Consider the following 12,470-nt stretch of genomic DNA (forward strand, 5'->3'; position numbering starts at 1 on the left):
GTCGCTCTGTGCAGCACCTAATCACTATGATACTCACTGGCCCCCATTTTTCTTGGAGACTTTTAAAAGGTACTCAGATCAAGAAATCATTTGGAGGGACCAACAGGTGGTATAGTAGTTAAGGAGTTGGACTCCCCCATAACTGACCATGGTTCAAGTCCCAGATCTGGTGGTTTGAAGATCACACTGTGTGCATGTGTTTAGGTGCCCAAAGTCTCAAGAAGACAATGAAGTTGAAAAGAAATTGTGGCATGGCGATCCCCTTTTGAGGGTGATGTCTCACTTTCCCTCTTTCTCTCTCTGGCGGGTGCAGGCATCCTATGACAAAAAACCTTAAAGAAAGAAATTTGGAATTAGGTAGTTCCAACTGGAAATGATTTGAAATAAACCTCTTATTGCAAAAGTTGGAACAGTGATTCCCAACCTACAGGCCTTGAACACCGGTTAAAAGGAGAACATGGGGAGGAATGTGCAAAGAGTAGTTTAAGTAGGTATATCATACATTTTATTTTCTGCTGTGGGTAAATGCTCCACATTAAATATATATTAAATAGCTTTTCTCACTTGTAATAATTTGTTACTATCAAATTTTCTTATTTTATATTTCTTTTTTTAAAGTTTACTTATTTCTTCCATGGGAGAGACATAGGACACAGAAAAAGACAGAGACATACAGACAGCCCCTCCAACAGGGTTTTGAGGCCTTGATCTACCTCTGGCTTGAGCCAGCACTGGTCACGGGCACATGCGTACCCAGCACACTCAAGGAGGTCTCCAGGTATGAACCTGGAACCATCTCATGTGGATCTCCCTCCCAGAGCGTCATGTTTTACCTCTGTGCCACTGTCCAGCCCCCTCAATTTTCTTATTTTAACAAAGTGATCTAAAAAATACTTAAAAAATTATAAACAGATTCCCAGGCTTGTAAACTGGCAAGCACTGACCTAGAGAGTTTTAGGACAAGATGATTTAGTTCACTAGGCAACACCCCTTGACTTAGTTGTTCTTCCAACTAGCTGACATAGGGTTGAATGGAGAACACACTTCACTCAAAGGAAACTCCTAAGCCATCTCCCATGGTGAAATGGACTCCAGAAGAGTCTGTTTCAAGTAACAATAATTCAAGCAAAATGAGGCAAGGCAGAACCATCGTATGTGTCCTGGTTGGAATTAGTGTTCTACCATTTACAGGGTGGGAGTTATATGTGTTTAGGCTTCCAAAAATGTCATGCTTGTAGTAGGCCAAGCCAAGCTGATAGTTATCGCAGGGGCTCAAGAACTGTTCTTAGGCCTCTTTGAAAAAGGCTGCAGCCCCATGAACTCTCCCAGATCCTTATTTGATAGGATATCGGTCTAAGCTAAAGAAAAAAAAGGTGATGAAGACAGCAGTTACATAAGCTTTTCCTTCCCATTCTACCTTGCATGGAATGGAATTCAGCCTGAGAGCATATACTTGTGCTTATACATCCAAGATCTGCATGCTAGGCACAAAGAATGCTTGCAGAAGGCAAAGTCAAGGCTCTGAAATAGAAAATTATCAAGATACATGAATCAGCTCCCTGATGCTCTCATCAAGAACTGCCCAGAGCTCTAAGAGAGGAGACAGTGCCAGTATCATTTACATTTGCTTTGGTGTTTTTAGGTCTTATTATCATCTCCTTTTCTCTTATAATAAGAAACAAGTTTTGGATTTTCCTATGGGATACATACAAGATGGTGGCCTGGACCTTTTAATTTAAAAAAATTTTTTTTTGATTTCTCAACTTACTCAATTAATGTGTTCAATGATTTATTTAGTTAGCTCATTAATCTGCTTTATAAAACAATCTCTTGGGGTCGGCAGGTAGCGTGAAGGTTAAAGGAGCTGCATGCCAGATGGTTTCAGCCCCAGAATTGGCAGACTGAAAAATCATGCCAGGTGCATGTGCATGCATGCCCACAATTCTAAGGGGGGAAGAGAGGAGAAGGGATTGTGATGTGGCCATTCCCCTGGGTGAGAGGGGGTGATTTCTCTTTCTCTCTTTCTCCCTCTCTCTGTCTCTCTGTCTCTATAACACACATCTTAGAGTGAAACTAAAACAAACAAAAGAAAAACTCTCAGTTCCTTCATTTAGTCAATGCATTTTTCATTCCTACATTCAGTCCTTATTGAGTGTAAGCTAAGAGCTCCAATATTGCATTGATTCCTGGGGATACGTTGATGAGTTGAACTAATATGGTCCTTGATAGTCTGAGGAAGTTAAAATGCAATGGGAGAAAGGGACAGAACAATCCCATAAACAAATGTAAAATGTCCCGTAGCATCTATGTTAAAGGAGCTGTGAAAGACAGTATAAAAGTCTGACATAGGAGGTGGTGACCAGGCAAACCACGATGGAGCTGGGGGATGGAGAAAGGGAAGGAGTTAATGGATGAAGAGGGGGAAGAAAAGCATTGTAGGCAGGAGCAGTACGTATGTGCCAGAGGCCTCAGGAAGAAGGAAGGATGGTGAACGTGACAACAGGAAGGCCAATGAGGCTGACAAGGAGGGAGAAAGCGGCACATGGTGAAAAATGTGACTGGAGGAGAAACCATAAATGCAGAATCTGGGAAATTCACATGTGGAAGAGCAAGTTTCTCTCTGCCTGTTGTTCAAATAAGGCTTTCCAAACCAAGTCAGCTCTTTCTCCTTCCAAGTCCCAGTCTGTATCAAATCAGAATGATAGGAGCAGGTTCCAAAGCATTTTAGAAACTTCGCACAGTTTAGAAGTGTGGTCGATAGAGGAATAAAAATGAGTGCCAAGGGAACTGTGTTACCCATTGTAAGCATCAGAAGAGGCTGATTTAGAAAGTGGTCTCTTCTTATTGCTGGTAGACTGCATTACTTGTTTACTGGGCAGTACCTTTGCCCTAAAGATTTCTTTACTCTTTTTCTTGGAATGAACATTTATGCTTGGCAAAGGACATGCTCATTTAGTGATTTAAAGTGTTTCTATTTTTTTTTTGTTTCCAGTATAAAGACTCACCTATAACACTGAGCTCTGCGCTAGAAAAGATAACTCCGTGTTTATTCTCAGCCACACACTGATACATGCCTGCATCTGAGAGGTTCACTACAGTGATGTTGAGTGTCCCTTGCTCGATTTGAATTCTGTCCTGTGAGAGGAAAGAGGAACACAAAAAACAATGACCTTCAACAACTGAGATCTTAAGGCAATTTTGCTACATATTATATAGAGGAGACTTAATGGGAAGAAAATAGCCCTCATATAAGCAATTTACATAACATGATCTATTTATCTGTCAACTAACTTTGTGGCAGGTCAGATGGTAAATGGAACAACCAGTACATCAGTAGGTAAATGGAATTTAAATTGTAGGATTCTCGTGAGTTCTCATTGATTTAACAGTGAAGCCATTCAGATTAATATCTCCTTTAAACAGATGAACTTGAAATTTAAAATGCTTTTTTTTCTCAAAGGTTTTGTGCTAACTAGGAGTGGGAGAGTGCAGGTAGGGTGGGAATATGACCAAATTCACTGGTTAGAGTATTTAAAACACTCAAAATCCAAGCAAGCAGTACTTTGAAGGTTACATAGGATTGCATTAGGTTTCCGGAAAGGTGTGATTTTTTTGTTTGTTTGTTTTTCCTATGCAAAAATGCATCACGTCCTTCCTGACGACCCAATAATCTTCTTGGGTGCTGCATAGGCAAATATTATATTGGTTGAGGTTTACCAAAACATGTAAGTATCAATTATTTCATGTTTCCTTACTTTATTGCTGCCAGTGGCCTGATTTAAGCTTAGGGCCATCTGTTGGCAGCCAATCTGAAGGAAGCAAAGTTAGTGCCTGCCACAAGAGACCTTTCTCATTTGTCACCCTGAAGATGCACAACTTAAGGATCAATTTTCATAAGTATCGAAAAGGATTTCCTCCTCTCCAGGAAATTTGCCATTTAAAAATAAAATATTACCAAGAAATACCAGTTTTCTGTTTGCCACAGGGTTATGCTTTAGCTGAGTGTACACTTTATCAGGATTTAATTAAATCTGGCATCCACGTTTCCTCATATTACATAAAGGGAGGAAAATTTCAGTTTCCTGGTTACTTGTAGTCCAGCAATTTCTGTGAGTTTGGCTTTATAATGGAAAGAATCACAGACCAGTAGGAGCCCTGCCAGTGACTGGAGGAGGAGTATGAGACAAGGAGTAGGCTAGGTGAAACAGTCCCCTTTCTCCTCCTCTTTGTATACCTGTGTCTGGGCCATTACTCAGAGCAGGCACTCTTCCCTGGGTGGTCTATTGGTGGAAGAAACCTGAGCATGAAAAATTGACTCTCAACATGGTGCCTCAGAACTTGTAAAATTGTAGTTAGCATTTGATGTTCAGAGGAAAAATTCAATAAATAAAACTAAATCAGATAGAATCGTTCTCATCCTAAGGATCTCCCCATACTGCCCTGGCTTCTGTCAGATTTTCCCTTTAAATGAGCAGTCCTATCTCATGTCAATCCCCCCTCTCTTATGCTGAGTGGATCCCAGGGTGTGCCTGCTCTTGTATCTTAGCAAAATCACATGTTCCAGCCCTTGTGCATCACTTTCCCATTGTAAAACCACAGGCAAACAAAACAAAAAACTCTCCACTCTTCCATTTGCTTAATGCACTCTTCATTCCTACATTTATTTAGTATTTATTGAGTGCATATTATGGACATTCATTCCTGGGGATAAATTGATGAATTGAACCAATATGGTCCTTGATATCCTGGGGAACTTCAAATGCAATATGAGAAAATAATTTGTGAAGACCAACTATCTAGTATAGATAAGAGAACAAGGGTATAGACTTGAAATTATGTATACTTGCCATTTACCAACTGCATTAACTCACTTTTCTACTATTAATGGCATTTAGTTGCATATTATTTGGGAAACAACTCACCATTTTCCTGTTTCCATAGCAATTAGGCCACATTAAATATCACAACCAATAATAAGACACAATTACTATCAATTTGCTTACCCGAGTTAACAGTGGTTCACCATTTTTTAGCCACCTGTATGTAGGCTTGGGTCTTCCATTTGCTTTACATTCCCAAAATACATTTTCTTCCATGGCCACGTGGATATCATTTATTTTTTGAATCCAATTAGGCTGAGCTGGAGCAGTTTAAAAGTAAAGAAAAGGCATGATTCAGTGTATGCTCAATCTATTTTTATCATATGCCATCAAAGGGCAAAAGTGGCTTATAACAAAATTCCTTTTCCAGATGTTATGCAAATAACAGAGCTGGGTAGACGTTCACAGGGTGCCTGCACCCTACTATGAACATTCTGTTTTTATGGTCCATGTTGTTGATCTTTTAATCACTAAAGGCAGAAGGAATAAAATGCCCATTATCCACATGACAAAATGAACTGTCCCTCTCTCTTAATTATATATTATTCCTTTCTCCCTTTCACTAGGAAAAATTCCCACCATCAACCCACCACTTCTGGCTAGACTCATGTATTCTCTGCTACACACATTTCTCAGATTCCTTTGCATCTAGGTATAATCACATGAGTAACTTCATCGAGGGCAACTACCAGGTTATTGACTTAAAGATCCTTTCCCTAGACTTTTCTTGCCCCCTGACACTGACTGGACAATAGAGAGAACTGAAAAGGCCTTAGGCTCAGAGAGAGAAGTTATATCAGATAGAAATACTGTTCTGCTGATTGTGGATCTTGAATGATTTTGTGGAACAAAGTAACACCAGAGCCACCTGCCTATTTTTAGAGATAATGTGAGAGGGAAATAAACTCCCTATATAAGCCACTTTATTTGGGAAGTCTCCTTTGTTATACTAGTTTAGAATATCCCTAATTAGGGACTAGCAGTTGGCATAATGGCTATGTTCCTGGACTCCTATGTAGTTGACCGTGGTTTGCGTCCTGGATCTGGTGGCATAAACTCATGCTGGGCATGTGTGCGTGTGTGCCCAAGATCCTGAGAAGAGAATGGAGGAGAAGGGATTGTGGCATAGCCACCCCTGGGAGTGGGGGGTGATTTCTTGCTTTCTGTCTCTCTCTGTCTTCCTGGTGAGCATGTGCACCTTATAGCAAAAACCTCTCCAAAAAAAAAAGAATATCCCTAATTAATACGTTTCACTCCTACATGTTGCATAGATAATGACTCCTTTCTCCTTTAAGGCTATCATTGTTATTTATTATTGGTTATTGGTTGATTCTATTTTGACCTATTGTTTTTTTGTTTTTGTTTTTGAGAGGTTTTTGCTGTAGGGCACGTACGCTTGCCAGAAAGACAGAGAGAGACACAGAGACAGAAAGCAAGAAATCATCGAGGGGATGGAAACACCGCAATCTTTTTTCCTCCATTCTCCTCTGGAGATCTTGGGCATGCATGCACACATACCCAGCGTGAATTTAAGCCACCGGTTCCAGGACTCGAACCACAGTCAACTACATGGGAGTTCAGCGACATAGCCATTACACCAACTGATGGTCCCACGTTGACCAATTGTTAACCATTGGAGTATGGCTCTAGAGCTCTAAATCTCTGAGTGATTCCTTATTTTTACCCAACCTCTTAGGAAATCAAGTGCTGCCCATGGTTAACACAGAAATTTAAAGCAGCACTTAATTCTCACAAGGCTCGCTGCCATCAACCACACTCACCACCCAAATCATACCACATTTTTCATGCTTCAACAAAGGTCATGTTTACTCTCCTTGTCTCAATGGATGTAAAGACAATGCTAATTTTGTGTTCCATAAAAAGTTTCATAAATACCAAATCTTGCCTCAAGCACAATTCATGCTGTTAACTGTAATGCTAAATAGATGTAGAAGACCTTTAGCCTAAGCCCATTCAGAAGATAGCCATAAATATCACTCTTGGATATTATCTGTTCACAGGGCAGTTCCATAGGATAATACCTATAGAATCTAATGTAAACCTAATAACCATAAAATTGATAATAGCTTTTAATTAGAAAATGCTACTGACTATTCTTAACATGTCTTTTAGCTGATTTGACCTCAGTATCTTCAATGAGATTTCAAATAATCCATAACTTAATTCAAAAGGAAATTACTAGTATTGAGGCCAAGCTGTATATCATAAACAAAACTAGAAAAACATCCAACAAATCATTTAGCCAGCAGAGGTCTCTAGGTTCCTGAATAAATGATGCTTCTTTTCTTCTTCCATCTCTAAGCAATTTTATGTTTTTCAAAGGGAAAAACACAACTTTACAAATTCTCTATTGAGCTGATGCATTGCTGCATATGAGGGAAGGCCAAAAAGGTCAACTTCAAAAAAAGTTACAGCATCAATAAGCGTTAACTTGAACGAAGGGTTATAACCCACCTCCTTGAAAGAGTTCCAAGTCTGCCATCATTCTACATCTTTCTGTTGCTAATGCAAAGGAAGCTCAAAAGGTAGATACCTTCCCAGTTCCCTGCTTGGAGAATTCAATATATAACCCTGATAGGGCTAATGGCCGATTTGTGCCTGATTTCACTTTCAACCTGGTGAATATTTACCTCCTACAGAGTCCATGAAAACAAAGCAAACAAGAAAAGCCACAGAAATCCATGTGGAATATTAACAACTAAGACAAACTTTTGAAAGAGAGTGAGGAAAAAAAAAATGGAAGGGCAAATGTAACTTATGAAGCAATGTCAAGTTGAAGTTCAAAAAGGAAACATCAAAACCAAATGTAGAGACAGAGATTTCAATGTCACAGATTTCCTGTAACACTTGGGCTTATTCATTGCTTTCTTTCAAAAATATAGAAAGCTGGAAGCAAAACCTTGCAATCTCAGAAAGGAGGTGGGGCAGGGAAGGGAGGGCCTTGAGAGAATTTTGAAAAGACCTTGCAAAGTTCTTACTAATTAAACACTTCTGAGGTCTCATTCTGTCTCTCCCGATGGGATTACAGAGGTCAAGGTGCTCCATAAGAATGTGCAGTGGTGGTTATTGGAACTGGCCAAGGTGAAATGCAAAACTAATTCAGTGTTTGTGAGCATTGGGTATGTTCTTTGTTTTTAAAGTAACATTAGTTCATATAAGCCAAATTTGAAATGATATAAACATATACATCTTGAAGTAAGTATCTAGACATAGGCCCATGAGAATCAGAAATGGAATATAATATTAAACAAACAGCAAAGAACGAGATGGTCTTTATCTTAACATGCCAATTACAGATCTACAAGGCAAAAGTCCGTAAACTGAAGGTTTTTATTCCCATTCAGTTAGCTTAGATGAACTCTATTGACGTGAGTGAGTTTTTTCTGCTCGAACAAAGTCCTATATTTTATGGAAATGGTTCATATGTCTTCATATTTAGGGGAGGGGGACCTACTTCAAAGTCTTTGGATAATAAACATTCCAGTTTAATACATTATCGAAAATATAATGTGCCCCTTATCCCTTTGAGCAGAAGGTCTGAACAGATTGGTTCAGTGCTATTACTTAGAAGACTTTCTCTCTCTCTCTTTTTTTTTTTCTTAAGGTTTTTTGTATAGGGCACATGTGCTAGCTGGAGAGAGACACTGAGAAACAGACAGTGAGAGAGAAAGTGAAAAATCACCCCCCCTGGGGGGGGGATGACCACACTGCAATGCCCTCTCATCTACTCTCCTCCTGGGATCCTTCACTCACACGCACGTGTACCTGGCTTGATTTTCAAGTCACCATGTCTGGATATGTGGGTGTCCAGTGCCTCAACCACCATGCCACCTGCTGGCCTCCAGAAGGCATCTTTTATTATTTTATTTTTTGGTTTTGGTCACAGGGTGCATATGCTTGCCAGAGAGACAGTGAGAGAAAAAAATGAGAAATCAGCCTTCCCCTTCTGAGGAGGAAGGTCAAGCTACAATCCCTTCTTCATTCTCCTCTTGAGATTTTGGGCAAGCATGCACATACACACAAACACACACTCACGCCTGGTATGAGTTTCAAGTTACTAGATCCAGGACTTGAACCACAGTTGGCAATGTGGGAGTCCAGCACCTCAACCACCATGACACCTGCTGGCCCCTAGAAAGCATTTTTAAATGCATTTTTTTGGTTAATATAGTTAGAGCATATATGTTAAACAGAACTAAACACATTCATACATTAAAACAGAAGCACTTGTTTTGACCTTTCATGTTCTTTCAAGATTTGAAACATAAGAATCCCTTCTTGAAGATACCCTGTTTTGTTCTCAAGCTACAAATACAAATATAAGGGTAAGTGGTTGTGCTGGGATTTGACCCTGTGACACTGTTATTCACTCATACAGATAACTAATATCTTCATTTCAATCTTTTGTTTAATAGCTGCCATAAAGGACCTAAATCAATGCTTGAGTGTTCCAACAACTGTAATTGTGTAGGCATCTTATCTAATAATAACTTACACTACAGGCAAATAAATTTGAACTCAGTGGGTCAAACAATTCTGAGAGGTACCTAGTATATCAATTTTTCAAGAACAGACATTTTTAACAAGAACAAAAAAGGGTCTTAGACTTCAGTAACTTAAAAATCTTAGAGAAAAAATATGATGGTCAAAAACCTTTTAATACTATTACAGAGATGACCTGTAGAGATACACAATTATTTCCTGTTGCTTACACAATCTTTGAGAAGATGAATCATCTCCAGGGATGAAGAAATTTGGTTAATACTGAATAAGAAAGTTATCAGTAATGGGTTTTATGAGCCTGAATGTAATTACTTGGCTTCAGTTTACCAACTATATATAGATGTTTCTCAAATCTTTATCTCTAGCCTGGGATTCTTATGCTGTTGATAGAACCATCAAGATAATCTCAGTTTACTTTAAATCCAATGTTCTCACTATGGGCACTAGAGTAAGTCCTCTTCCAGTGTTATTGAAGTTTATTATGACAGTCTTTTCTTAACCCCCTGACTTCAGGTTTCTAGGAGTCACTGAAAGGAAGAAATAGTCACATCACATTTTAGGGTAGGGTTCTCCTTTGATTCTTGTTCACTCCCCACTCCAGACTGCTGGCTCATTTCCACTCCCCACACACTACCACTCATCATCTTCACAGGGGTTTTCAAACACAGCGTCATGAAGCCCCCAGGGTTCTTGGAAAGTACCACCTTCAACAAGGATACCTTCATTTTGTATTAAATATTAAACATCTCTTGTAAAATTTCATGCTTAAAAAAAGGAACTTGATGATTAAACATACATGTACATTGAAAAAATACCATGCTGGAGCCAGATGGTGGACACAGCAGTAAATCATGAGTCTCTGCAAGGCTGACTCACATGGGAAGGTTCTAGGTTTGTGGCCACAGACCTCCCTGAGAACTTCTGGCACTGCATGGCCATGATCCAGGGCTACAAAAGCTGGGCTTGGTTATAGCGTCAAGACCCTGTTGAGGGTGCTATCTCTCTTTTTCTCTCTCTCTCCTCTCTTACTCATGGAGAAAAATAAGTAAATAAACTTAAAATAATAATTAAAGAAAAGAAAAATACTATATTGATGCAATATCTTGTACTGCTGTAAGAAGAGCTTTGGATTTTGAGCATGGAGATCAAAAGCCTACAGTTTCTCATTTGCCTTAAAGGAAAGTTGGATTTCATGATGTCTGAAGTTTCTTTTGACTTTAATACATGAAGTCTTTAGACTTTAGATCGTCTGTTGAACCAACTAGACTCATGGTTCTCCTGGTTTTTCTACTAATTTTCACCATACTCACATACACACACACCTGGTGTGTTTTTTAAGTCACCAGTTCTGGGCTACGAAACACAAGGTTGGCCGTGTGGGATCCAGCTGCCTTAACCACCAGGCCATAGGATGGTTTAAGAGAACACATTTTTGGAGGCTAATGAGTGGTGTGGTGGTTGAGGCACTGGACTCCCATGTGGCCAACCACAGTTCGAGTCTTAGACTTGGCAGCTTGCTTTCTCACTTGCCCTCTGTGTGTATGTGTCTCTGGTGAGCACACATGGCTGCTAGCAATAAAATAATAATAAAATTTAAAAAGTAATTGTTTTTTTTAAAAAAGAGTACATATTTTCTCTTTTCTTTCTAGAAGTACTGTAGCTCAATTAAGAACTTTAGAAATGAGTCTTGGATTTTTTTTAAAATGGAAATTAACAATATATTCAGTTTAAGAAGGGCCTTAATAATGATTGACTGGGGTCAATTCTACTCAGATAAATCAAACTATGACTCTCATGGATTTATTTTCTTATCCTCAACTCAGTCTCCACCTCATGTTTTTTTGAATCTACTCTCACTGGGCTTAATCCATCCCTTTCTCCTTCTCCTATCTACCTTCAGTCTCAAACACTAACAATCATAGACACTACTTATTTATGGAGTATTTTATTCATATCACTTTGTCATTCCTAAATTTTATAAACATCTTCAAGTTAAGTAGACTTATTTCCATTTTATAGAGGAAGCCCTGAGACATTAAGGTCCAGATTCAGAAAGTGACTCAGTTAAGACTGGACATGGGCCTGGTTGGCTCCAATGTCCATTCTCTAAATAGGGGGTCTAACCCTCCCACCAGTGGCAGTAGGAATATTCTTTTTGACTCCTTCAGGGAGTCCAAGATTTTCTCCCTTTCCAACCACATATCTGTGTGAGATCAGATTTGCTCTATCTACTTCAACATGTTATGACAGACCAAATACAGAAGTACATGTGAAAATCCAGCTCATGCATATTAAGACAGATATCAAAGAGATGTAGCAAAATATAAACAATGCCACTTTTCTCATTGCCAATTTCTTAATGTCACTCTCAAAAAAAGAATAAATGACAAGACTAAGTCTGATTAAATACACACACACACACATATAATGTATATAAATATATATTTGTATATCTATATAAAATAATATATATAAACATATATAGTGTACATATATATAATGTATTTGTGCAAATATGCATATGTGTTTGTGTGCATGTGTGTGTGTGTATGTATTATATATAGGGTTACTGGAAATGTCATGACAAATTTTTACATAAAAATATACTCATGACTTTTCTGACAACCTAATATAATTTGCTTGGGAAGATATAGTCCATTTTCTTAAAAATATATTAATTATATTAACATGCACTGATGTATTTTTGTCATTTTAAAATAAATTAAGTACTAAATTCAACTCAGTTTTAATATATAATATGGTACACTTTGGTAGATATAGATGAAAGAAACAAAAGCTGTTTGAGGCATTCAATAATTTTTAAGGGTGAAGAAGAGTCCTGAAATTGGAAGCTTGAGAACTCCTGTGTTAGGTAAGTAGAGGGACTTTCAGATAAAGGAATCCTCTTGTGTAAAACTTGCTACAAGTACATTTAAACTATATTACTTAATGGATAAAAATGGTTAACAGCTATATTTGCCTTTTGCAGCAATATATAGTGAGAAACTTGAGTTGCATTTCAATATATTGCTCTTTTTTCTTTTTCAATACGTTGTTTTTGATATG

At 38.4% G+C, this 12,470-nt stretch overlaps 1 protein-coding gene across 1 annotated transcript in view; it reads right to left on the bottom strand.

The window, feature by feature from the left end:
• Positions 1–12,470, bottom strand: part of CNTN4 (contactin 4) — a 252,313-nt gene that overhangs the window by 201,110 nt on the left and 38,733 nt on the right. Inside the window, exons 4-5 of the mRNA XM_006157939.3 lie at positions 5,004–5,140; positions 3,006–3,135 (exon numbers count right to left, since the gene is read on the bottom strand). Coding sequence (XP_006158001.1) covers positions 3,006–3,135; positions 5,004–5,140 — 267 coding nt within the window. The remainder of the gene's footprint in view (positions 1–3,005; positions 3,136–5,003; positions 5,141–12,470) is intronic.

Source organism: Tupaia chinensis, unplaced genomic scaffold (assembly GCF_000334495.1).
Source record: "Tupaia chinensis unplaced genomic scaffold, TupChi_1.0 Scaffold000565_1, whole genome shotgun sequence".
In the NCBI taxonomy this organism is placed as follows: Eukaryota; Metazoa; Chordata; class Mammalia; order Scandentia; family Tupaiidae; genus Tupaia; species Tupaia belangeri.